Source organism: Paroedura picta, chromosome 10 (genome assembly GCF_049243985.1).
Source record: "Paroedura picta isolate Pp20150507F chromosome 10, Ppicta_v3.0, whole genome shotgun sequence".
Taxonomy (NCBI): Eukaryota; Metazoa; Chordata; class Lepidosauria; order Squamata; family Gekkonidae; genus Paroedura; species Paroedura picta.
The window spans coordinates 31,925,141-31,953,050 of record NC_135378.1 but is presented as its reverse complement, the minus strand read 5'-3'; the positions used below and the strand labels follow the sequence as shown (position 1 = coordinate 31,953,050).

The 27,910-nt window shown below is 42.4% G+C and overlaps 1 protein-coding gene across 9 annotated transcripts in view; it reads left to right on the top strand.

Moving 5' to 3' along the window:
• The window catches only part of DLC1 (DLC1 Rho GTPase activating protein), a 415,065-nt gene extending 387,155 nt beyond the window's left edge, over nucleotides 1-27,910 (top strand). For all 9 annotated transcript variants that reach the window (XM_077302061.1, XM_077302062.1, XM_077302060.1 and 6 more), the window contains 11 exons: nucleotides 5,105-5,168; nucleotides 8,165-9,591; nucleotides 12,434-12,610; nucleotides 14,901-15,060; nucleotides 16,292-16,490; nucleotides 18,656-18,869; nucleotides 19,329-19,443; nucleotides 19,729-19,947; nucleotides 21,169-21,386; nucleotides 21,562-21,735; nucleotides 23,674-27,910. In XM_077302061.1, the coding sequence (XP_077158176.1) occupies nucleotides 5,105-5,168; nucleotides 8,165-9,591; nucleotides 12,434-12,610; nucleotides 14,901-15,060; nucleotides 16,292-16,490; nucleotides 18,656-18,869; nucleotides 19,329-19,443; nucleotides 19,729-19,947; nucleotides 21,169-21,386; nucleotides 21,562-21,735; nucleotides 23,674-23,794 (3,088 nt within the window). In that variant the 3' untranslated portion in view covers nucleotides 23,795-27,910. The remainder of the gene's footprint in view (nucleotides 1-5,104; nucleotides 5,169-8,164; nucleotides 9,592-12,433; nucleotides 12,611-14,900; nucleotides 15,061-16,291; nucleotides 16,491-18,655; nucleotides 18,870-19,328; nucleotides 19,444-19,728; nucleotides 19,948-21,168; nucleotides 21,387-21,561; nucleotides 21,736-23,673) is intronic.

Below are 27,910 nucleotides of genomic sequence, written 5' to 3'. Positions count from 1 at the left end.
TGGAAATTCAGACTAGGAGATCTTTATTTCAAAAGCAAAATGAAGGCATAGAGATGTAGTTCTAAGCTTCCATTGTTTTCTCTTGGATGGCTGGAAATTTGGGATAATTTTTAAGTAGTCTATAAATTAAATGCTGGGAGCGATTGAGGGCAAAAGAAGAAGGGGACGACAGAGGTGGCTGGATGAAGTCACTGAAGCACTTGGTGCAAACTTAAATGGACTTCGAGGTAGAGGACAGGAAGGCCTGGAGGATTATTGTCCATGGGGTCGCGATGGGTCGTGTCCGACCCATCTAACAACACCTAACAACAACAACAACAAATAAATTAAATGAGCATGTGTTTAGTGAATCTTCTGAGGCTTTTGGTTTTGGGAAAGAATGAGAATAGGCTTTGGTCTTAATTCCATCTTAATTCAAGAAGAAGCAAAGAAACCTGGAGTGCAGGATCTCCCCAGACTTTGGGAGATGAAACCTGAGTTCTTTTGATCAAATTAAGCTTGCAAACAGAGATTCCCTGCTTGTACAACTGACTTCCAGACAAAAGAGATCAGTTCCCCTGGGAAAAAATGGCTGCTTTGGAGGGTGGATTCTCTTGTGGTATTGTACCATGCTGAGATCCCTTTCCTGCCCAAACCCTGCACTTTCCAGATTCCACCCCCAAAGTTTCCAGGTATTTCTAATCCCATAACTGTCGACCCTAGGTTGACATGAATGGTTTGAAATGAATGTGGGCTCCTTCTTGCTTTTTCTGCAAGGAGAGTACACATATATAACTTGATGATGAATGGTCATTGACAGAACATTCATGCTGATCCTAGTCACACATTTAGCTTTAAGTTGGGGGTTAGATAACCACTTCTAGAACTGCGTGGTTGCCATCAATGGTGACAGTTAGGTACTTTCCTTTATCCCACAGTAATGCCTACAGATACTTAGTATGTGATGACATTACAGTGTGTGATTCTCCACTTACCCCCTCAATGCATATAACATTTCAAACTATAAGTCTCTGTTGCAAGCAACCCCTGATACTTCATTAGAAAATTCAAAGTCTAAAGTAACAACCAAACATTAATAATAAATTACTGTGTTTAAAATTAACTAACCTCCCAATAAAACTTGAAAATTCATTCAAGAGGCATTTTTTTAAAAATCTCAGTAAATGCAGTTTTTGCTTATGTCAGCCTAGTAGAATACAGCTTCAGGAATACCATGTTTTCATGTGCTGGGTCATCTGGGCTTCCATTGCAGGTGTGTTCAATAAGGTGACTGCTGTAAGAGAGTTGGCCTGTTAAAAGATGGGACATGGAGATGTAATAGAAGGTGATGCTCTCTAAGGTTTGAAACATTCAGCCCATGAAAAGATTTCAGGCTTCATGGCAGAAGTTTGGTGCTCTTGGCTCCATGCTCCCGTCTGTCAGTTAGCTGCTGCATTTCACAATCAGAAGACTTTTATTGGCATACAACATTTAATACAGCTGCTAAATAGCTTTCAGAGGCACCCCTGTGTATTGTGCATTGGAGAAACCCATCTGGACCTTGCCTGAAAGCATGGGTGGCCAAGGCCGGATGTCTGAGAGGAACAGCTACAGCAGGCTCAGCAGGCGAATCTGGTCAAAAGATCCCTCTGTCCCTATTGCTGCCTGTGAGCTAAGTATCAGAGCAGGGTCCTGACTGCAAACCTTGTTTTTTTTTCAGGACAGCTTTGAACAATTTGGGGTTGATCCTGCATGATCTTCTTTATCCTACTTAAATTCAAATTCTGCGTCATCCACTTTGCAATAGGGAATATTGGCTTGGAGAGGAAGTGGCACCTGCATGGCTCACGGAATCTAATTCTGCTCCAATTAAATTACAGATCTTATGTACGGATAACAGGAATGCAAAACTATTGCCACACAGTTGTCTTAATTAAATGTTACGCATGCAACAAAAACCCCTGATCTGGAGGTCTGAAACTAGCCCAATCTCGTCAGATCTCAGAAGCTGTTTGTCTTTGGATAGGAGACCAGTTAAGAATTCCAGGGTTGCTACACAGACCCAGGCAATGGCAAACCACTTCTGGACATCTCTTGTCCTGAAAATCCTATGAGAGCTTCTTTTGGGCCCCATGTTGTCTTTGGGGAAGAAGAGAAAATGGCTCTCTAACCCTTGAAACTCTAAAAAACAGCAGTTAATCAGACATGTTTCCAATAAGGGGGGGGGTAGATAATCTTTACTATCTTGATAAAGATAAATGATGCAGTAGATAAAGCAGGGGTAGTCAAACTGCGGCCCTCCAGATGTCCATGGACTACAATTCCCAGCATTTGCTGGCAGGGGCTCATGGGAATTGTAGTTTATGGACATCTGGAGGGCCGCAGTTTGACTACTCCTGAGATAAAGTGTCAATTGACACCATATTGAAAATCTACACTGGTCTCATTAGTAGAGGAACAAGACGTGAACTTTGACCCTTGAAAGCTTATACCCTAGAAATCGTTTTGCTCTTTGAAGGTGCTACTGGACTTGAATTTTGTTCTTTCTCCAAGTTGGATCCTTTGACTCCCTACTGCCAGTTTGTCCTTCATGAGAAAAAAAAGTCTCCCCCCCCCCCCGAAGGAGGACTTAATGTAAGGGAGTCGTGGGGTTCAGTTTGTTGCGTATGCACTGAATTGAGGGCAACAATCATTTGATTTTGCTTCACATCAGTGTCAGACAAAGCTGAGTGCTCTGCAAAAAATGAGTCTTGTCATTTAGAATTTGCACCATTCTGCGTCTGTAGAGATCTGTGGAAAGTTCCCATCGGCCTCCAGCCGTTCAGTCAAGTTGCCCTAGGAGATCGTATTATACATGCACAAATGCATCAAACAAGCATTCAGCCTACCTGTTAAAAATATATTTCCTGGGGGGCTGACTTTAATTAAACACCTGCATTTTTAAGCAATCCATTTTATTTTATTTTGTGCATGGTGTAGCAATCTTTATGTGAGAGAAACTGTACAATTTTGAGGTGGATTCTTTTTTTTTTTCTTTTGCCAGAGAGATTAGTGAAGCTGTCCTGGGGCTGTAATGAAAATAATTATATTACATACTGAAAAGAACAATATAAGCGCCTGATGGGTTGAAAATTAGTTTCCCTCTTTGGGGTTCAGCTTGGTAGACTGGGGGGGGGGGGAGGCGAGGATGAAAGTAAGCAGTGGTAGGCAGAATTACACACCCAATTACAGGCTGAAAGTATTTTCTTTATTTTCATTGTATAATTGTTTTTTTTTAAGAATTGCACTATACACTTCCAATCATTAGGACTTTTGTTAATATCTGATTATTCTGAATCTTCTGATTATTCCAGAATGGGTCTTGAAAAGTTGGCAACTGCTATTCAAGGATGCTAGTGCACCACTTTGGAATCCTTCTCAAAAACAACTAGGAATACCAGTCCCCAGAATTATAGCTCATCTCCAGACTACAGTGAGCAAGGCCCCTGCTTTGGCATTGTACCCCACTGAGGTCCCTGTCCTCTCCAGGCTGCATCCCCAGTTCTCTAGGAGTTTTCCAACCTGGATATGGCAATTGTATTCCCCTCCCCTGCAATTCTCCACTGGTGGCCAGGAGTTATCTGGTGACCCTACAGACAAGTGAGATGGCAGATTGGCTGCAAATTTGGGTTTGCATGATAACATTTCTCCATGCAAGGAGATATATTCCCTGTGTATATACCCCAACTATCACAGGGAAGAGTTCAGGCCTTTTTCTCTGGCATACTCCTTTTCTATACCTCCTTGCGGCAGTATGAAAGTTAACAGTCCAGACCTGGCTATGCCACTTCACTTGCTGTTTTTCACTTGCTACATCTATGAAGAGATGTAGATGTTCCACAATCAATCTGGGCAGGAATGGACAGACGTTAAAACGGCCCTGGAGCAAGCTGAGCCAAGAGGTCGCTGTCATGTTGGCAGCACTGGGGGGGGGGTGTTAGTCTGTTGTCACTGCATACAGGTACAAACCTGCCAGTTGGACATCCTCACTCTGCATCTTAACCCTCTTGCCTCAATTTATTCATGATGAATAAAAAGGCCAGTCTGCCCCTAAACTAGACATGTCAAGTCTGAAGGGATGTGATTCTCCATCCAAGGAAAGCAAGGACAGCTTGTAGTTTAGTGAAGTGGGCAAGGATTTCTATCATAATTCCAAGCACCCTCCTATGCTGTGATTTCCAGGGATTTTTGTAAAGCAGTCTGTCAAACAAGCGTGAAATAGCTTTAGAATACATGAGCTTTTTACCCCCAAGATGAAACTAGGGCAGTACCCACACTGGCCAGTTCTGTCTCACAGTGCCTCAACCGCGGTTATCTTCCTGTACTTGTACAGTGCCTTACATCTACGAGGTACTGTGTGCTAGCATGTTCAATGACATGCAGTTCTTGAAAAATCTGGGTAGCTCACAACAGAGTGTGTCAGTGTTATGGCATGGAAAGCTGTGTAACCATTGCAGATCAATTAAAATGGTATGCTTCTGGATGTCCCCAGGCCTACCCTACTGTTTGCAGTAAATAATTGATGAAGCAGCAGTAGCAGTTTTCCATCTTATCAATGCTGGGGTATATGAAATTGTACTTGTATTAAGGGATCTGGAATGGCATTTCACAAACAGTCACTCCCAAGCCTGGTACCATACCACTACAGTTAAGAGGCAGGGAGTTTATTGTAGATTATGTACTCCTTATTTCATGCATGAATGCAGTATGTTAAACAAACAAACAAACCCAAGTTAAATCCCTGGAAGGTGCTTGTAGTTTTCCACAAGGAGAACAAGAAGCTAGTATGACTGCACTAGAGTTATCCCAGTGTAATAGGCTCCCACTGAACAAACTCATCTTTATTGTGGAGGCTCATAAGGAGCTGATTTAGGAAAGCTTGTTCTGACTCTGCATCCCACCTACCTCACAAACTCTGGAATCCACCTGATGCAATGTGGTGTTCTTTGTGGTATGCTATTTTGAGATTGTCCATTTGTATGTAAATAAGCTTAGAGAGAGCTTGCACAATAATCCTGGGCTCAAAATGAACCCATATTGCAGACTGCCAAGTTAAACTGCTAACGTTGTCTGTTTTCTTCTGTAGACGTTTAAATACTTTAAACAAATGTGCAGCCATGAAGCTAGAAATCAGTCCACACAGGAAATGGGTAAGTGAATTTCAAGCAATGGAATGTTTGCCTTGGTTGTGTAGCCTTGCAGTTTGGTCCCATGCATATTTGTTAAGTAAGCCCCATTGGGACCAAGGCCTGCTGAAAAAAACTTTAAAAATAAGCAAGACACACTTGGTTCTACATAAAGAGGGCATTTCACAATATGGAGGTCACTGGAACCCCTGCTCCTGGTACTAGCAAGCAGGTTGGGAAATCACATCATCAGAGGTAGAAAAACCCTGTAAGTTTGTGAAATGATGTCCCTTCCACTGTGATTTAGGAATCAACGGAGCAAGAGTTTCCCAGCACAACCAAATTGGTTCCCTGGGTACCACTTCTAGTCCAATCAAATAAAAGGGAGCCAGGTGGAACAATGGCCTTTAAATATATATATGGTCACATCTGACTCCACTCTTTGTTGCAGTGTTGAAAGAGAAGAAACTAAACATTTTGTGTTGCTTTTGTGTGTGTTCTTCGCACATCCTGATCTATAAACCCTGGAATTAACTCTCCAATCATATACATTGCTTTGAAGATGATGTTTCATCTCGCGATAGTTTTGGATCTCTGTCAATAACGCACATTTCCTTTTTTCACGAACAGTTAATTTAATTTTAAATAAACTGTCCATCAGCTCCACACTTGTAGCCAGAAATCAGAGCAGGGCAGGGGCAGGGCATATCTCCCAGGGCAGCGCACTTGCCTTCAGGCCCTCTGCCCCAAAATTTCATGTGGAAGTTCTGTTAAGGAAAAAGAGTCGAATCTTCAGAAAAGCTAAAGATTGAGAAATATTACATTATATTGTCAATTAAAAAAAAAAGAAAACTTAAAGTCCAGGAGGAGTTAACATGGAGATGGGGGAAGTGACTATAGGTTTGTCAAAATAATTATAAGTGACAAGAGGTTTGTCTCCTTTTTCTTTTCTTTTTTTTTTTTGGTAATCCCCTCATTACTCCATTTGGAGAGCTTTTCCATTTGGGTTTTATACTAAGAACCTTTTGGAAAACAGGTGCTGAACAGCAGTCAAAAAACAACAGAATCTCAAATAACAGGACCCCGAATAATAAATATTTGCATTGTTTCATTCCTTCTGTAACACATCTGTGTGTGTGTGTGTCATGTTAAATGCAGTTATTTACCTCTATGTAGTAAAATCCAACACTAAGGACAGTCTTCATGCCATACCTTTTATCAGGACCAACAATATGACATGTAACAGGGTGTTTGTTATGTGTGCTTTGATTGCTCTTAATGAAAGCTTGGTCCCAAGTTAAGGGGAAAGCGAGGCTTTCTAGTGCCAGGTGTGATAAATAGAATGTGTAGATCAAACCATCCCTCTTGAATGCTGCCTCTTCAATAATCATGGAAGGGCTGCAGGTAACAGTAACGTTGACAGTTATCTATGTGCACCCTCAGCTGACCTCTGCTTCTCAGTGTCAGTCAGATTAATATTTGCCTGCAGCCGAGCCTGAAAAAAGACTCTTCTTGGGCATTCTTACATGGTCGGCTGCTGGGCTGTAGGAAGAAGACAAGACTGTGTAAAGCCTGAAGTCGTCAAACTGCACCAGCCCTAATGGGCTCTTTCATGGTCTCATTAGTCACACTTGGAAGGCCTTTAAGACAGGGGAAGGAGTTAAGCTGCTACAATTCAGAATGCCTCTTAATTATAGTCAGGAAAATAAACAGGGAAGCCCTGTCAACAGCGGCCAACATGCTCTGCCCTACTCGACTCCAGTGGAACATTTCATGCATGCCATCATTTTTCATTGATCGAAATGGCATCCAGTTAAATACCTGTGCAAGTCTCATGGCAGTGATCAACAATGGGCAGAATGCATGGACTGCTGGTAGAGTCAAAGGGATAGCCATGCTGGGCTGAAGTAGTACAAAATTTTTTTAGTCCACTAGCACCTTTAAGACCAACAATAAATCTTAGTTCATCTTAAAGGTTCTATCAGACTCACATTTTGTTGACTGCTTGTAGTTCCTTCTGGAGATGTGCAAAAAAAAAAAATCAACATAGAATTCGGTTCGGGCCTAATTCCCAAAAAAATCCAGAGCCTAGGAGTGGTCTAATAAAGGGATCCTCAACCTGTGGTCCTCCAGATGTTCATGGACTACAATTCCCATGAGCCCCTGCCAGCAACTGCTGGCAGGGGCTCATGGGAATTGTAGTCCATGAACATCTGGAGGACCACAGGTTGAGGATCCCTGGTCTAATAGACCTGAGGAGAAAAATGCCAGTTTTTTTTAAAGCCCTTGGGTCCTCCTGCGGTGCAATTTAAATGACACTGCAGGACAAGCTGGCCCCAGGATCTGTGTGTAGCAAGGAGGTCTATCCTTGTCACAAGCTCTCCATTCCCACCACCCCAGCTGATCCTGGGATGGCTCCTTTGCAGCTCAGTTTAAACCAAATTGCAAGAGGAGCCAGCCTCCAATGAGGCAGCACAAAGCTCCCACTGCCATAGTTGATCAGTATAGCTGAACTGTCCCAGAATAACAAAAATCGGCTTTTATTCAGGCTCAGCTATAGCCAGTTAGATTCTCTGATCTGTAATCGTCTTACATGATATCTGAAAAATACAAGCGTTGTTTGTATAACTGGGAGTGGCTGGAAATGCCACAAAATACAAACAGTGGTTTGGAAAACACGCTCGGCAAAATCCAAAACCTTGCATAAACAGAAACTCCTTGTTCGTTCAGTTTTCTTGTTACCTTTGCATACGTATCTGTTGAGGAGGCCAAGTCTTCTCAGCACACACATACATTTTACCCTCCCAATTTTACCTTTGTTTTGGATTCTGCTCCTCTTTAAGTGAACCCCATGGCTTGGAGGGGAGCCCTTAGCTGCTTAGGGAGATGTCTAGACTGGCAAAATGTTGAGACAATCAATGCTAAAATTGTATATGATGTGCAATGAGGAACTTCATTGTCATGAGGAACTGTGTAATGAGGAACTTCATTGTCATAGTGGCTGTCCTATTTCTTTGCAGAGTGAAGATTCGGATGAAGATGAGCCTTGTGCTATAAGTGGCAAATGGACTTTCCAGAGGGACAGCAAGAGGTGGTCCAGGCTAGAGGAATTTAACATGTTCCCTCCTAAACAGTCTTCGAACGCCACATCCCCAGAAGAGGCTCACCTTAGCAGTGCAGCCAGCCGCGAAAGTGTGCTGACAGACCTGAGTGAACACCAAGAGATTGTTTCTGTACACAGCATCAGCAGCGGCAGCAGTCATCCAGCCATCTCCCCAAGCGAAGCAGCCACCACCAGAACCAATTCAGTCATTAGCGTTGGCTCATCTGGCAACCTGGTGGCCAATGAAGACTCCTTCAGCAGTTTGCCTTCTCCCAAAGAGCTGTCAAATTTCAGCTTTAGTGGGAAAACGACTGAGAAGAACACCAAGTCCAAAACAAGAAGCTTGTTAAAGAGGATGGAGAGCCTAAAAATTAAAAGCTCCCATCACGGTAAAAACAAAGCCCCCACAAAACTTGGCCTCATTATCAGTGGACCCATCCTGCAAGAAGGTGTGGATGAAGAGAAGCTAAAGCAACTGAACTGCATCGAGATCTCTGCTCTCAATGGCAATCACATCAACGTCCCTATGGTACGGAAAAGGAGCGTCTCCAATTCTACACAGACAAGCAGTAGCAGCAGCCAATCGGAGACGAGCAGTGCAGTCAGCACCCCAAGCCCCATCACAAGAACGCGTAGTCTCAGCGCATACAACAAAAGAGTGGGAATGTACCTAGAAGGCTTTGACCCATTCAACCAATCAACATTCAGTGATGTCATAGAGCAGAATTTTAAAAACAGAGAGAGCTTTGCCGAAGATACTGTCTTTTTCATTCCTGAGGACCACAAGCCTGGCACTTTCCCCAAAGCACTCTCCAATGGCAATTTTTCTCCATCCAAGAACAGCACCTCTGTGAACTGGAGAACAGGAAGTTTTCATGGGCATGACCATCTCACCCTCCGAAGAGAGAACAGTTCGGACAGCTCCAAAGAATTGAGCATTGGGAAAAGGCGCAATTCCTCCAGCTCCATGTGCAGTCGCCTCAGTATTTATGATAACGTTCCGGGTTCCTTTCTGTATTCCAGCACGGGTGACGTTGCTGACCTTGAGAATGAAGACCTTTTCCCCGAGCTCGATGACATTCTGTATCATGTAAAAGGCATGCAGAAAATCGTGAACCAGTGGTCAGAGAAGTTTTCTGACGAAGGGGACTCTGATTCAGCCCTTGATTCCATTTCCCCATGCCCTTCATCTCCCAAACAGATTCTACTTGATGTGGACAATGACAGAACAATAACTAGTGATCTTGACAGCACGGGAAATTCTCTGAATGATACGGAAGAATCCACTGGGATCCAGGAAAGAAGAGACTCTGGAGTGGGGGCATCACTGACACGCTCAAACAGGTCAGTAAACACAGGCCTTAGGTATGGCAAAACCATGTAGAAGGTCCTTTTTACCAGGCTGGTAATTGTTTGCAGAAAGTATTTTTATTTATTAGGAGTCCAGATTGAGATTTTAAACTTGTTGTTTTGCATGTTTATACTGTAAGCTGTCTGGAGTTCTTCAAGGTAGAAAGGTGGCTATTAAATGTTTTAATCAATAAATCCATACATACATGACAGAAAAGACAGAGCCAAGCTGTAAAGATGGCAGCATACACCTAATTCATTTCCCAATTCCCAAATGCCTTCAAAATAAGAATAATTCAAGAAACTGTTCCATAGTATGTATGTATAATATGGATGGATGGATGGATGGATGGATGGATGGATGGATGGATGGATGGATGGATGGATGGATGGATGGATGGATGGATGGATGGATGGATACAGAATGAGATTCATCTTCAACAAGGTGTTTATTTTCTTTACAGTACTTCGTATGTTATGGTGGGTGGAATAAGTGTGAGAATAGTTGAATCCATAATCTTGAATATGTTCAGATATGACCAGATGCAATCTGGAAATGTTCAGTACATCCTGCAGTAATGTGTTTTTCTTATAAGGTAAAGGTAAAGGTATCCCCTGTGCAAGCACCGAGTCATGTCTGACCCTTGGGGTGATGCCCTCTAGCGTTTTCATGGCAGACTCAATACAGGGTGGTTTGCCAGTGCCTTCCCCAGTCATTACCGTTTACCCGCCAGCAAGCAAGCTGGGTACTCATTTTACCGACCTCTGAAGGATGGAAGGCTGAGTCAACCTTGAGCCGGCTGCTGGGATTGAACTCCCAGCCTCATGGGCAAAGCTTTTAGACGGCTGCCTTACCACTCTGCGCCACAAGAGTCTCATGTTTTTCTTATAGCTTAAGGCAAATTTCTGTGCACATCTAGGCAGGTCAAGAGGTGCTCAGACAAATCTCAAAACAATATACAACAGCCTTTTTCTTCTGTTCTATATTTACCCATATGTCAGTCCACTGCTTAAATTACCCAGGCCCATCCCAACTGTACGATTCCAGCAAGATCTGTATTAAGATGTTGGTTGCTTTCAGGAGGACCATACAAAATATATGTACACAGGGAGCATAGAAATGAAATTACAGTTTCTCATTAAAACACTTGAATGTCTAAAATATTTGTTCCTCAACAGTTCCTATGATACTTACATGTAAAAAATGAGCTTTGATTTCCAGAAGCATTTCATCCACTGTGTCTTATTAAAAGAGTGATAATTCATTAGGTTATGGCAGAGGTGTGAGGCTCCAGTATGGCCTACAGCATCCTGCCAAACACTGCAATTCACTGATAGCCAGAACCAAGGAATCATTAATAGCAGGTTAGCACACTTAACTCACAAGGATTTCATTTAAATACTGCCACATACTTGAAGCAAACCTGCAAAGCTGAAAGAAACGGAAACCAACTGGTAGGGGTCAAAGAGGACCCCCCCCCCTTTTCTGATGCTGTCTTTCTTGCCTTTGGCCCTGTGGGCTTTTCCTTCATGTATTTTATAGAAAAAGATAAATGTGGCATCATTATTTCCTTACAGTTGTGTTATGTCTCTCTGATGAATGTTAAGGATTTGATACCAAAGTTTATTTATCAGAGGTTGGGTACTAGGGTTGTTCTCAAAACTGCTTTTTGTTCTTTAGAGCAAGCTTTCTCAACCAGGTTTTCATGAACCCATGGAGTTTCTTGATAGCCCTGGAAGGGTTTCCTAAGTTGGTGGGAATTATATAATTTTTCATATATTTTTTAAATTTGTTAAACATTTATTGGATGATATGACCATATATGGTCATGTCAACCCACCCACCTCTCCATCCCAAAATGGGCCTGGGTGGGCCTGGAGGAGGAGGAGGTGGGAAGGGGAGGAGCCCTGGGCGGGCATGTACACAGCTATGCTTCCCAATGTTCCATGTAAAGCGCCCAGAGCTGTAGGGAAACGGCAATATAAAAATCCAAATAAATAAATAAATAATATACTACATGATCGTGCCACTTCTGGGGTTTCTTGAAGCCTGAAGAATATTTCAGGGGTTTCTCAATGGTAAAAAAGTTGAGAAAGGCTGCTTTAGGGTAACAGAAGTTTGGGAGAGACGTGAGTACTTACCCACTTCTTAAAGTATTTTCCTCTGTCAGACAGGAGGCCATTGTGGCTTTGTGCCTTCCCAATTGGTAGAGTATGGTCAGCTAATCTTTACTGATAGTATAAATTTTTCTTCATAGAATCTGACGGGAGTAACCCAAAAAAGCATCTCAAACTGAAATGGTTCTGATCCTTCATTTTCACTGCCAAGTGCGAATGGACTAAATCACTTAAATATGACAATTTGGGAAGCTGTGATCTGTAAAGCACGAGTCGTTTTACTAGGTCCTCATAGGAGGCTAGACAATCAAAGCCGGGTTCTCAGTCACTTGGTTTCCCTTTGCTCATAATGCCAGCAGGAATAGTGCAAATGAATGTTTATAAACCTCTGGGAGACCCTCATAAAGGCAGTCCACATGCAGTGAACTCAGGCATATCTAGCCTTGTGCTGATCTGTAATTCAGTCTGTTTTGTTGTTATGAACTGTACTGGCAGGACAGAAGCTGTTATAAATGGTACAAGTAGGTCAGAAACCCCAAAAGCTTACTCCTACCATGCATAAGAGATGAGGTCTTGAAACAGAGCAGTTCATTATTCTTGTAGGCAGTTCTGCAAGTCCTGTATGGCTTCCAAGTCATTGAGTTGGGGGAGTTTGATCTTCTCCTACCAAACACAATGTCACAAATGTTCTTTCTTTTCCCCTCTCCTCTCCTTCAAGGCACCGAATGAGGTGGCACAGCTTCCAGACCTCCCACCGGCCCAGCTTAAGCTCAGCATTGTTACAGATCGACTGTCAGTCCGTGGTGCAGATGAACCTGCTGCAAAAATACTCCCTCCTGAAGTTAACTGCCCTTTTGGAGAAATACACGCCTTCAAATAAACATGGCTTCAGCTGGTGAGATCTTTGACCAGTCAGAAAACTACATGCATTACATCTTGGCTTTATTCCAGGTTGTCAACAGGCTTGGGATTTTTTTTCAGAGTCAGACACCGTCTCTGAGAAATGCTGAGCTCTGACATCTCTCAGCAGCTTATAGGTATTCCTGGCAGAGGGGTAGTCATACAAAATGCCCCCTCTCTGTAAGTCCATGAAAGTTTAGTTTTGTGTTAAGTGTTATAGCTTAATACTTTCTGTCAGATCAATGACCTTAAAAACGCTTTATGGACTAACCTCTATTGCCCTTTTATGGGATTGTAAAGCAGCCATAACTGCAGTTTTCTGCCCCTACTTCATCATCTAGTCCAGCCTCTTCCTTCCTTTCCCTGGGACTCAGAGAGAGTATTTTAACTCCAGCATCAAAGCTTCTCCTGTTCAAAGGCTGTTATTATGAGAGCAGGGCTAAATACAGAAGTTGTTTGTTCAGAGAGACAGAAATAAGTATTGACCAGTTTATTCTTGCATACTTCAGATTCTCAGCGGACATCGTAATATGTGTGTGTGGTTTTTTTTCCTTCTCTTCTCGCATTCCGCTTCTGTGTGTTTTAACAAGACGAGTATTATGCACATATTTAGATCAGTAAGGCCTATCTTAAACTGTGTTGAAATACAAATGGGTTGGGGAGGGCACTTTGCTACAGCAGATACAATCTCCCATAAACCTAGGGGGTTTATTTATTTATTTATTCAACAATACTGTTTTCTTAATCACTGACATGTCTCTTGCCATCCCCCAGTTCTGTCGTTTTGTGCTGATCTTTTACATTGACTTGCTTCTTAGTTGTTCTCAACTTAAAATAGTACATTATTTCATTTGCTGAAATAGCAGTGCTCTTAAATTTTGTGGGTAGATTCCTCCCTACCCCCCAACTGACCAAAACCAAATGGAAAGGCCTTTTACTGAAGTGGGTGGGTGAAGGGCTGGATAAGGAAGGTGTGTGGAGCCGAGGGATGAGGGGGGATATCTTCAAAAGGTCATTTGTCGAACTAAAGCTCCTTGCTGGCAAATGCCAATGCATTACATAAGTTTCCTGCTGTGACCCAAGCTAGTGGGTGGTGGGTCTGGTTTGGAGTGCTTTCGAAAGCAAGCAGTTCACACACAAAAAGCTCATTGTTCACATGTCCATCATTCCCCAGAGTCCCAAAGAGGCAAGATTATAGAGGGTCATTGACCGCTACGTTACGTTTGACTCTTAACAGATTCTGACATGGCCACCCTTGTGCCGCCCTGTACCTTTTGGCCTGTTGGACTGCTAGTTTACAAGCCCTGCATGCAGCTGTGAGTCTAGCAGTGTCAAATGGTTCATTAATAGGTGGAAAGGCATTGCCGGTTATCTGATCATTTGGATTGTAGTGTAGCCACAGATAAGACATTTGTAATTAGGACCATCTTTGTTAGATGGGGCCATCTCCAATAATTCCGTCCATGAATCAAATCAGCCTGTAACCTGCCTGGGTTGTAGTTGCCTTTATTCAGACAAATCCTGGTGAGGCGGTTTTCCAGCCCTCACATGAGTTGACTGCATTTATTTAAGAGAGATGATATTAATTAAATGTTTGTCAAAATACTGCCTTGTACTGACTGGGCTGGATTTGTCAATGTGCTTAATGGGATAAAACAGGACACTGAACTAAAATAAACCTCAAACATCAGTCTTTAATCGGAAGCAAATTAAACCAAGCTTCAGTGGTAGTGGGGATGGGAGATAGTTTTTCCACCAGGGTATGTTTTAAGGGGGGGGGGGGTTGGATTGTGTTTTTATGTGGGGGTTTATTGTATAACCCGCCACGAGATGGCTTATCAGGAGCGGCAGGAAATAAATCAAATAATAAATAACAAATCAATCAGTGGATGTCGGAGACTGATAGAATTTAAGGGTGTGTCTGATTATGTGATTTGTTCATTATAGAAAGCCTATTATTAATCAGCTAAAAAGGGTTTAGCTGGATGAGAGAGCTTGTAAATAAACATAAAATCAGCCTTTGGTTCTGTGTCCTAATATCCCATTTGGTATTAGAGTGCCCTACACTTGCCCCATGTTTACATAGCATAATAGAATGCTGCAATTCAGAAGCCTACTCAGGTTTTCTACACTGTTGTGTCATGTTAAGTGTTGGCTCACTTCTTACTCAGTCAGCAGCCCACAGTTGGAAATAGAAGAGGGAGGGAGGGAGGGAGGGTGTGTGTGTGTGTGTGTGAGAAAAAGGGGGGACTTTGAAATTACTATCTTTTCTTCTTTCTTTGCAGGGCTGTGCCAAAGTTTATGAAGAGAATAAAGGTCCCTGATTATAAGGACCGAAATGTGTTTGGCGTTCCCCTCACAGTTAATGTCCAGCGTACAGGTCAGCCACTTCCACACAGTATTCAGCAAGCCATGCGGTACCTTCGCAACCAGTGCCTGGATCAGGTTAGATTTCTTGCTACAGTGGCATGAGAATCATCCACAGTCCTTATTTTTGCCCCCTCTTTTTTTTGGGGGGGGGAACACATCTGTAATTCCATCTTGTTAGATGTTGCTTTTGAGATTTTGTTTGTAATCAATCAAATCTTTGAAGTCAAATCTTAATTCCAAAACACAAGGTAATATCAGTGTTCATGTTCTGCCCCCACTATATCAGTATCTCATTGATCAAATATGCAGAAAAAGCCATATGTTTTAGTTCTGCATAGACTGTCCTGCTGCCCATCGGAGCGTAGGTGCTTGGATGTTCTCCCACACAAATATAAATAAGTGTCAGGAAGAAAGTTGACCAACTGCCATCCTTCCTGATCTACCTTTGCATTGCAGGAAGTTGTTTTATGGGCACAAACCTTCCAACATATGATCTAGCTCTTGGAACTGTGTAATAAAAATGATGCAGTGTGTTAATGTTAGTTCTCCATTCTCTTTCTTCAGAAAATCCAAAGCTAAATTCCGGTGTCATTTATTGTGTTTAAAATATTTATATAGGGTCTTTGTTGTTGGTGCAAAGCAACTTGCAAATAATAATTAAAACATTCCACTTTAAAATCAAATACAAAATTAAAAACTGAAATACCATTCCTTCCCACCCCCAAGCAGGATGCTTGCTGACTGTTCATACCTCCTAAAAAGTCCTGGCAGATAAGCAGGCTTTGCGGTGTCTCCTAAGTATCTCCAATCAGGAGGCTCACCTGAACTCTTGAGGAAATCCATTCCATAGACTGGTGGCCATGATGGTCTGGGCTATGGTCAATGCCAGGTGGGCCACTCTAAAGAGAGGAACCGTCAGCAGGTAGCAGCCGGAATACCATGCTTGGCACACAGGAACATGTGAGGGGATGGGCTTTCAAGGTCATAACCAGCACCTTGAATAAAACTCAGAACCAAACTCGTACAGCCGTTTCAAAATAGGCACCGTTCCCATCAGCTAACCCACAACAATAACTGGGCTGCTGCATTCTGGGCCAGCTATTGTGTCTCAGTTGTCTTCAAGGGCAGCCCAGTGTAAAGTAATCGACCATGCGGATTAATGTAGCCTCTTAAGAGAGTCAGTGACAGCTGACTTAGAAACTTGCATTTTGCACTGTTTATTAACCCCCCCCCAAAAAATGTCTATTAACCCCTCCCAAAAAAATGCCCCTCCCCCTTCTAATGAGTGAGTCTTTTTTTCATGTAGGTTGGGCTTTTCCGAAAATCTGGAGTCAAGTCAAGAATCCAGGCTTTGCGACAGATGAATGAGAACTGCGTGGGCAAAGTCAGCTATGAGGGCCAATCTGCTTATGATGTGGCAGATATGCTGAAGCAGTTTTTCCGTGATCTGCCAGAACCACTCACGACCAACAAACTTTCAGAGACTTTCTTACAGATCTACCAATGTAAGCCCTGGATTACTTTTATTTATCTTTCATTCCCATGTACTCACACCTCTTCACAGGATGCTATTTGTCATGCTTGAGCGTTTAAAAAAACCTTTCAAAATGGGAAGCAGTTGTGTTCCAAATGGTTCTCATAAGCAAGAGAACACTCACTTCTGCTTCTTAACAGAGCCCGCTTTTATGTAGACTAAAAGGAAGACTTTGAGTTCTGGGTTCAAAGAAAATGTATCAAAGTGCCTGCTGAACAAACATTTAACTTCTGTACATTAAATTTAAAATACTGATATCACTTTGTAGCACAAATCCCTCAACATATTGGTTTTTTAGACTTAGATGTTGAGGGACAATATATTATTTCTACTGAAACTCTACAGAATGGCCACTGCCTATTCAAGTGATATTATTTATCATCTTCCCAGTAGTATGTTATCTGATAATTATAGCAACAGCAATTGTCCTCAAGATTGGGACCAGCATACCTACAGGACTGCTTTTTGCCTTATTTCCCCCCTGCATGCATGCCTGCACCCATGCATGCTGCCCATGCACTGCCCCCTCCGCCACAGTGGGGGTTATGGCGTTACCGTGGTTGAGAACTGCTGCCCTAAGACATCTTTCAGTTGCTCTCAGGTTGTGTTATTTGATTCAAGGTGTACAAACAGTTCACCATGTCACTGAGCCCTTTTACCTTACGAATCTCACCCCAGTTTACATGTCTCTTCTGATTAACCAGTGGGGTTTAAGACAAGCAGGGGCCTACCATCAGGTAGCTACAGGCAACTCTTCCACTTTCCAGGAAGCTTGATTTCTTCCTTCCACATCATTTGCCTTTCAGGAGGACATTTATCTTCAGGTAAAAAGTATTGTTTAGCTGGTTGTTTGTAGTGTGCTTCTGCACGTTGCCTGCTACCTCTGGCTTATGGTACATCAGAGAGGCAATTTAAATATTTTTAAAATAAATAAAATGGTAAAGTTTATAGGGGAGGAGAAACAAGCATCTCTGAGAAGCAGAGATCATTATAATCAGTTTTGCACTGCCATGGTTCATCTGCTTTTTGAGGTCCGCAGCTAAGCACAACAAACATCCTTGCATGCACCTATTGCTGTGTGTAGATATGTGTGGTTTGGGACTCTCATTAACATTTACGTAGGGAAATAGAACAAGTTGCCTCTGACCCTTCCTAAAACTACATGCAGGAGAGAACCTCAGAACTCATCACCACCTGCTCCAAACTGGAGGAGGGAAATGAACCAGTATGGTAGATATCACCTCCCCAAATCCAGTGCAACTCAAAGAGGCTCTGCTGCTAGAGGACATTCAACCACCTGACTTAGTTGGAGAGGGGAGGATGGATTTTGCCTCAAGATCCACTCCTTCTCTTGAACTTTCCCTCCTTTTTAAAGGTCTGCTTCACAGTGTACCACACTGGGTTACTCTCTGGAAGGCCCTTTTGAAATATGCCTGTGGTGTAGTAAAACTAAGCAGTTTCTTTTTTTTCTTCTTCTCCATTTTCAACTTTTTCAGGCTACATAAAAAATGCACCAACATTTTTGCCAATGAAACTGTTACACTTTGTAACTGCGGCGCTGTATGATAGTACGAGCCTGTACTTCAGTGATTTCTCACCCCTCTCCCTCCTTCAATGCATCGCTGTTCATTGAAGCAGTCCGCTCTGCTTAGCAAGACGCAGACCGGACTTTTCCTGGTGCCAGAATCAGGAATGGTGGATAGGCTATTTATTTTAACTGCCTCGCCTCTTGAGGAACGTGTTTCACTTGTGCGTGTGGATTTTTTCTTGGAGCCTAGATTGGCGGAGTCTTGTGTTTGTGTTTTCGTCGCCACCCATGTTCATAAATTAGGTTGGGGCTCCTTCAGTTTTAACTGCCCTTTTAGTCAGTCGGCAGAAATGTGTGGCTCTCAAAATTAAATTCTAAAATTAACTCTGGAATATGCGCAGCTTTGTTTTAACTGTTGAGTCTCTCAGTAGGCAGGAAATACCTGAGGGCAGTTAAACTGTTGACCAAAAAAAAAAGATCCCTCCATGTGCCATGAATGGTATGCAGTGCACTGAAGGAAATCACTTCAGAGTTTGCTTTGGGATGTGTTCATGCTATATGTGTGGAAAATCCAATGAGCTGACGAGAGGATTGCTAATCTTGTGCAGATGTGCCAAAGGACCAGCGTCTCCAGGCGATCAAGGCAGCCATTATGCTTCTCCCAGATGAGAACAGGGAGGTTCTACAAATTCTCCTTTATTTCTTGAGTGATGTCACGGCTGCCGTGAAGGAAAACCAGATGACGCCGACAAACCTTGCTGTGTGCTTAGCACCTTCTCTTTTCCACTTGAACACCCTCAAGAGGGAAAATTCTTCTCCAAGGCAAGTCTCCAAGTAGCTTAGACCTGATGCCCTTGTTGATGATTGCTGGAAATCTACAAAACTGCAGGAATATGGCATTGAAATGCTGGCTTATGCATGCCTATACAACATTTAGCCACTTTGCACTTGTGCTTTTATATATTTGGCTCAGATGGATCAAATGTTGAGTCAGCAGCCTGTGAACAGTATTGTGTTGGATTTAACTCTAACCATAATCTTTGCATTGGCTCATTTAATTCTGCAGACCACAGCTTTGGAATATGCATGTGTGAAAAAAACCATAATTCACCTGGACATATCACTCAATATGGTTTAGAAAATGAGATAGATAAAATGAATATCATGTTTAGAGGAGTTCAAGACTTATCATTTAAGCATGGTTCATAGCTTATTCTGTATATTCTCTGTGACCTCCTTGCTAGTTTTCTTTTTCATTAATTCACCTTTATTTGTTTTTAGGGTGATGCAGAGGAAACAGAGTCTAGGAAAACCTGATCAGAAAGATTTAAATGAGAATTTGGCTGCAACGCAAGGCCTGGGTCACATGATTGCAGAGTGTAAGAAACTTTTTCAGGTGAGACATTATGGACTTGTGTAGGGCAGAAATCCCCAGCTTTGTTGAGCCTATGGGCACTTTTGGAATTTTGAAAACAGATAGTGGCCACAATCAAATATGGCTGCCATGGTAAGAAGCATGACTGACTACAAAATGGCTGCCTTTCGAGCCAGTGCCATCAAAAATGTTGGGCGCTTCCAAACCAAATGTCCTCCTATGATGGTCCTATATGAATGGTGGGAAACGTCTCAAATGATGAACCTCCAACTGTTTTCTCCCTCTTGTCCTTTACTCATTTCATAGATCCCCGAAGAAATGAGCAGATGTCGGAATTCTTACACGGAACAAGATCTTAGGCCACTGAGTTTGGATGAACTTGGACGAAATAGCAGCTCTGAGCCCGCAGACTATCGTTCCTACATCCAGGACTGTATGGATGATTTGCTGAAAGAGATCAAGGACAAATTTAAAGGCTGGGTCAACTGTTCCACCTCAGAGCAAGCTGAGCTTGCTTACAAGAAGGTATGTTAATATGGTTTGTTGGTGTTAATGACTTTTAAGATGTTATTTTATTATGTCTGTATTAATTTGTTAGACGCTTTGGTGGCCTTTACAAGAGCAGAAAAGAAGGGGCATATGTTTTGTAATGCAAAACTTTAGAGTAGCTATATGGTTTTGTACTTTTGCTTAATTTTTTAATAACTTCCACTCATAACGCTCATAGACACAGCACATTTTGAAAAGGGGGGGAAATTTATGAGTTTTAGCTAAAATCATATTTGCAGGACTAGATACTTTAAGTGTGCTGCTGATATATTAATTTCAGCAAAGGTAGAACCAGTGTAACATTTGAGGGATAAAAATGGTAGATGGAAGCAAAAAGTGCTATGAAATTTAATAGCATTTCCCAAGTATTTAGAAAATGTAGGGCCAGTTCCCATCAAACCCTGGGAGGGGATCCACATTATCAGAAACCTCTGGTTGAATGCAGAAAATTATCTGTTCTAGCAGTTACTACAACAACTCTGAGAACTTTGCAATACCCACTTATCCTCTAAAAATGCATAGCTTTTTCACGGAGCAACAGTGAGGGACAAGGAAAGAAAGAAGCAGCGAGGGAGATTTGAGTCTAAATCAATAGCTGTTGCAGTCATCCAGGGACAAATCCAGAAATCATAACAAATCCTCAAAACTATTTTTAGTGGAGGAATCTGCTCTTTTATACTGACTGTATGAAACGAGTCAGTGGGTCACTCAAGAACAAGTGCCTTGATCCCAGGATCCCTTGAATGCCATAATATACAAGTTATATGTATTAAATTATGGGGGGTTTAGATGTTCTGCCATGAAGAAATGTATTCATAATAAGCATCTGTCAAGGTGTGACATATTTATTTTGTGCCCATTAAGTAGAAAATCAGGGATGGCTTATGCTGTCAGAGATTTAACAAGCTGAAAGCACTGATGATGATTTCGGCATTGGTAATCTTATTTCTTGTCCTGAATCATCTTGTTTACACAGAGAATCCCAGTGTGTGTTGATTCTGCATTCTAACTTGCAATCACAAGTCATTCTTGGGGACACTGGCTGTAATTTTGCCTATCTCTTGGCAGCTAGATCTTTGCTTTCAACCTTGAATGTGCTCTTTTGACCTCTAAGAAAAACAAGAATAATGCTAAAAGGATGACTGTATCAAGATCATTAAATACGTAAATATAAGGCATTGTTGTAATGTTTTCCAGGTCTGTGAGGGTCCACCTCTCCGGTTGTGGAAGTCCACAGTTGAAATTCCTGCAGTTCCCAAAGAGGTCTTAAATCGTATACTTAAAGAACAGCACCTGTGGGATGAGGACCTTTTAGATGCCAAAGTGATTGAGACTTTGGACAGCCAGACAGATATATACCAGTATGTACAAAACAGCATGGCACCGCATCCAGCTAGAGACCATGTCGTCTTAAGGTAAATCCCTAGAGTTTGCCCCCAATAGGCTTGTGGGCTCGAAACATGGTTATTATAATTTGGCAAGTGAAAATACGTGTCAGTGGAAAATTTATTTGTTTTCAGTTCTTTTTCTAAAATTTCGTATTTGTTTTAAATAAGACTTTTAATAGGATTGTTTTTTTTAAAAAAACAGGACTTGGAGAACAAACTTATCTAAGGGAGCTTGCGCTCTTCTATGCTCCTCTGTGGAACACGACCATGCTCCTGTCCTTGGCGTGAGAGTAAATGTGCTCTTGTCCAGGTATCTCATTGAACCATGTGGTTCAGGAAAATCCAAACTTACCTACATGTGTAGAATTGATTTAAGGTAACCTTTTTAAAAACTCTACACTCTTTCACACTCTTTGTATAGTTGTACTCTTGAATTGGGGGGATGTAGTCCCATTCTACCCTAATTCTTCCTTGTAGAATGTGAAATCATGATATTTGTTTTAATTCAGTTGCATAAGATTTACCTCCCACACTTGCAGAATTCTTAGTCGGTATTTCTGCCTAAAGTCTGCTTTTGCCCTGGACCAACATTACATCCATCTGTCCTTTGAGGTTTGGCTGCTCCCGTTTGCACTGCCCTGTTTTCCTCTGAATGTTTTTGTGACAGCACGTTGTTCTGACAGATACACTGTACCAGTGATTCTACAGTCCACAACAGAGCAAAAATGTTACTTTGTTAGGATTATTATAATTACTACTGAAAGCATTTTTATGCTGCCTTTCTATCTGGTTAAGGCCTCCAACACAGCACACATAAAAACATTGAAACATTTCAACAACTACAACTCATTCATTAAAAACATAAACAATCAAGAATCAGGAAGGAAGGCCAATAATTGTATGGGTAGTATGCCAAATTATACAAAAAAAATCATCCACTAGCAGAAAACATCAATAGAGAGAGTTAGGCAAATGGTGCCATGATAGAGAAAGCCCTTTCTTGGGTTGCCATCCATCTAGCCTCAAATGGCAGGGCCTCTGAGGATAACTGGAGCAGATAGGCATGTGTAGGAGACAGTGGTCCTTAAGGTATACTGACCCCAGGTCGTGCAGTACCATAAAGGCCAATAATTGAGCCCTGGAGCAAACTGGCTCCCGTGACTTAATCCAGCCAAAGCATTTTGTATCAACTGCAATTTCCGGCCAGTCTTCAAGGGCAGTCCCATGTAGAACATATTGCAGTAATCACATTTAGACAGTACCAGGGCATTCACCATAGTGGCAAGATCTTTCCTGCTCAGGAAGGGTCGAAGCTTGTGAAAGGCATTCCTGACCACTGCTGTCACCTGTTTATCCAACAGGATGCCTAATTCAGGAGCACCCCCAAGCTGTGAACCTGCTTCTTAAGGGGGAATTATATACCATCAAGATCAAAGGATAGCCATTTCCTAAATCAGACTTTCCCTTCATGAATAGCACCACTTTGTTTGGATTATGTTTCAGTTTGTTAGTCCTCATCTATTCCAAAACTGCCTCCAAACACTTGTCCACAGTTTCCACTGCCTTCCTAGGATTTGCTGGTAGCATGAGATAGAGCTGTCATCTGCATATAGAAGAAGAAGAAGAGTTGTTTTTTACATCATACTTATATCTACCTGAAGAAGTGAAAAGTGGGATATAAAAGGCAACTCTTCTTACAAGCATCTTACAAACACCTTTCCCATTTTCTCCTCACAATAGACACTCTGTGAGGTAGATGAGGCTGAGAGAGCTCTGACAGCACTGCTCAGTGAGAACAGTTCTGTGACTAGCCCAAGGTCACCCAGCTGGCTGCATGCAGAGGAGTGGGGAAATCAAGCCCGGCTCTCCAGACTAGAAGCTGCCACTCTTAACCACCACCCCTGCGTCCAGATAACTGGATGACCTCTTTCAGCAGTTCTACACAGATATTGAAAAGCATGTAGGACAAGAGGGAACCTTGGGGAACCCATAGGCTGAGGGGGCAGAGCAGCAATCCCCCAGCACTACAGCCTACCCTCAAATAGGACCAAGACCACTGCAGAACAGTGCCTCCCAGTGCAAATCCCAATAGTCCATCCAAAAAGATACTACAGTGAATGAAATCAACATCCACTCAGAGGTCCAGTACAATTAACAGGGTTGCCCAGTCATCTCTAGGCTCATGTCATCTTCTCTCCCCCTCCCACCCCCCCTGTTTCTCCAGCTGAACACTTATTTCAGAAATATCTCATTTGTATCTTTTCTTTCAACCAGATGAGTTGCCTCACATCTACATATTCTTTCCTTACAACAGGGGGCATAAGCCTGACTGGTATGCAAAGGCTTTTGGACATTTATGTGCAGCTGAAGTTGTGAAGATCAGAGATTCTTTTAGTAAGCAGAACATTGAGAGCAAGGAAGCAAAATCCAGGTGACTACTGAAGCGGACCAACTCTGCATTCACCCCATCACCACCGGTGTGCCCAGGAGCCGGTGACTGTCTGCTGCGGAATGGGACCCAGTGCGGCCTGTGACATTCTCACACAAACCAAGAGTATCTGGAATTGGCCTGCTATTCTCATTCAAAAGGCTGTGGCAATAGCCATGCATTTTAAAGCTGCTGCTTCCCGTCAGTGTTAGGTCTATTGTGTAGGCCTTGACTGGAATATACTGGACATTACAAAAAAAAAAAAGAATTTTTAAAGTATATTATTCTATGTGCAAATTGCTTCTGAGAAGCCAAATGCTAAGAAATATATTCTGGAATACAGTGAAAAAAATTGATTTTAACGTTCTGTATCTAGCTGCGTGCTGTTTGTTGAGGGACTGTTGCATCCACTGGATTTGTTGGTACTCTTCAGTGTGTTTCTCACTAAAGTCAGTGAAGAAAGGTTTGCACAGAGACAGAGGTTTTGAATGGGTTTCTGGATTTTGGACAGAGTCTTGGATACAAGTAGTAGTAGAAGCATGGTGTCTGGTACACTCAAAGGCAATTAGGAAGAATTTTAATGTTGTCAGGCACGAGTTTGGTCTGAAATTTTTATTGGCCCAAGAGATGGTTGCAAGGTAGTCTTGTGTATATGTAACTAAGGAAGGTAAAACATGATGCCCAATGAAGAATTTATTGGAGAGATAGGAAATATCCAGTGCCCTTCAATATGTCTCTCTCAAAGGTCTATTCTCCTATTTGAAAAAAGTGTTCTCTGCATCAGTGACACAGAGGCAAGTATGCCATTGCCCCAGAGCATATGTTTAACAGAACTTCCAGTTTGCTGGCCTTCTGATTGGTATACCTCTACAAACCATGTGTTTGCCATAATCCCCTATAAATATCTAGCTGTCCATCCATCTTAAAAACATGCCACTTGGGAGTTCTAGTTCTCAAACAGAGCATTTGGGGGAAAGACGCTAGTAGAAACACATTTACTGTTTGTAATACATTTCCCATCTTCCCCAGATGTATAACCCCATCATTTTCTCTATAAGCTCCTGCTAATATACAGGCCGGACTCTTAACAGACCTCATTTGTACAGATCTCATAGGAATACACAGAAAGCTTGCAATGTGAAGGTAGAAGGCTTTTCAGCAGCTAAAAAAAGACAGCACTGGAAAAAAATGCATAACTGGAGTATAAAACGTTCTAAAGTAATCCAGTGTAATGGATACTGTGTTAGGAGTTTGAAGGTATTCATATCATCCGCTCTCATATAACCGTATTAACCTCATTTAGCCAAATGCTTTGGGGAGGAGGGGTGGATTCCCAAATCCTCATAAATGTTGAAGGTTGGATAAGCAAAAGTATTGTTGCAATCAGATTATCTGGGCTAATTGAAGGACACATTGAAGGTTAGGATAATCGGGAGTTCCGGCAGAGGGGGTATTTCAGTAGCTTTTAGAAGAGGAAAGCCCGGATCTTGGAACCCTTATATAACCTCGGGGGTTAGGAGGGCACTGGCAAGTGATGCATCAGGGCAGGGGCTTGCAGAATTAACATGCTGCTCATCCGCATTCCTGAAAACTGTACATTCACTGTTTCAGAGGTTGACTGCAAGATCTTCCTTTTTTGTAGTCACATTGTCAAATATGACATAGGGAATCACAAACATTTCTTTATTTTAAAAAATGGTTTTGCTGCAAGAAGGTAAAATCAGGGTACCAAGAAGGGCATCATTGGGCTGGACTCTGCCAGTGTTTCATACTGTGTAGGATTATGCTTCAAGTGCACCTCCATTGTTGTTGGCTATGAGGTAGCAATAACAGATGCTGTTCAAATATGCTCCTGTTCAGCATTTCAGCGCAGAAAAACATAGGGTCGGATCCAGACTAAATTTTCCTATTTATTTGTGGATTAGAGGTAAAGGACTCCCCCCCCCAAACCCAATGGACAGAATGGACAGACTGCTTAAGACAACCCAATGAACAATGCTGTAGGACAAGAGTGACTGAATTAGGGAACAATATGAGCAGTAAATTATCTAAAGCAAGTTATATTATAAACCATGTAGAAGACAAGGTATAAGGCGATGCAGGAAAAGGTTATTCCTATAATAGTCAGGGATTACTACTGATGCCAGTATAATAATGGTGTCCTCTTGGGCAGAATGGCAGTTTCCTGCTGTACCCCATCTCATTGCAGCCTGCAGATCTCCCCAAAATGCTGCTTCTGGGAGATTGGGTCCCTTGAGAGATGGGGAGGCTGTAGAAAGCAGGGAGGAACTCGTGGGAATTGTCAATTTAGTCTGGATCCAACCCATCTCTTAGAAGAGGCCTTTGACTCTTGCTGTGAATCTTGCCCCACTTGCCATAGTGTCCTTTGTAAGGTTTGAGCTTTGGTGTAGAGATGCAGTATTAGCATAGAGATGCACTGAACTAGTGTGAATAAGGTGTGAATGGGAAAATGTACAGTGGAAGGTAGATGGTTGGGTGGCTGTTGTTGCTTGTTGTTTTAAGGCAAAGTCTTTCAAGGGTTATCTGTGCTTCTAGTTGCCCTCTCCCTGGCATCCCTCCTTTTCAATGCCTTTTAAACCTCTCCTTTTCACATTCCTACATCCAGAGACAACTGCTAAGGGATGCATTGGACCAAAGGTGGTGTGAAGAGCTGGGGTGTTCATTCCATCTTCCTTATTCGCTTTGAAGAAAAGTCCTGCACAGCTTAGATGTTGCCTTGTCACTCAGGCCTGTCGCTGGTTTCCCCCTCTCAGGGCGGCAGCGTGGCTGGAAGCAGCCCTTGGTTACCATTGTCAGTATTATTTGCTTTTAAAGATTTTTTTATGATGAAGAATTGTGATGTTACCCGCAGGCTGTACTATGTTTGTGGCGACTGCCTGTGCCTGCTTCATTACCCCACAGAATTTGGCCTCATTTTGACCCATCCCCGATTGTTCTTTGCACATTTTGTAATACATAGGCCCCCTGGCTAAAGTCGACACAGAAATTATGAGGGAGAAGAGATGTGGTGTAGCAAGTTGAGGGTGGGGCAGGGGCAAGGGGTGCTCCCTGATATCTGATTCTTTCCAAGGGATACGCTGATGGGGGGGGCTGTGTTCTTCCCAAAAGTTGTGGAAAATGTTGCAGGCCTGTTAGCTCTAACAAGGTACCAACTCCACTTGTACAACCCCAGGTGTATAAGTGACAACACTCAAGGTCAGGTGTGGACTGGTCCCAGCTCTTTCAGATATATTGCAGGAATCCTTGGCAGAGAAGGGGGGAGAAGATGTGTTCGATCATACGTTTGTATCCCTACCCTCAACGGTTGTGTGAAACTTAAGCATTCACATTTTTATGAGGTGGGTCCTGATTCCCCACAGCCATACAGCAGCTACTGGGAATGGTTTTTTAAAAAAATTAAGGCAAGCCCAAATGGGCTCAGAGCGCCACTGTGGAGCGCCACTTGTTTTTCCCTGTCAAGCTGTTTTTCTTTCCAATCTGGAAACAGCACAAGTGGGGTAGTTCCTCATTGTTACTTCTTATGCTCATCAGAAACAAGGAACCCCCCCTGGGGGGGGGCTGTTTCCACAGGGAAAAAGATTTGGGGAGGGGGGCAAGAGGCATTCTCAGCCTGGTTGGACTCTGTTTTTTAAAAGCCATTCCCCACAGCTGCTAGGTTGGGTCCAGGCAATCCAGGCACAACTCTTTAAAAACCTGACTGGTTTGGCCCTTACTGTCAGATGAGCTTGTTTAGTATCATAACATTAATGTTCCTTGTGAATAGGGCAACCTTGTGCTTTCCTTGTACACTTTCCTAAATGTTTAACTGAGTAGAAATGTATGTTGTACATACCATTCTGTTGTAAACGTGTACACTTGCTCACAATTTATTGTCCAATATAGATAAAGCATGAACATAATTATTTAAATATACCTGTATTTATACCTCAGATACTCTTTTGGGGGAGGGGAGGATTTTGTACCTCAAGTTGTCTACCCTTCCTCCCCCTTCATGTAAATAAGTCCTACCCAAGTAAGGTCTATGTAAAAGAAGGAAAGGTTTATATCTTGCTGTTATATGTCTGTACAGTATATATAATCAATAAATGCACTATGAAATGTT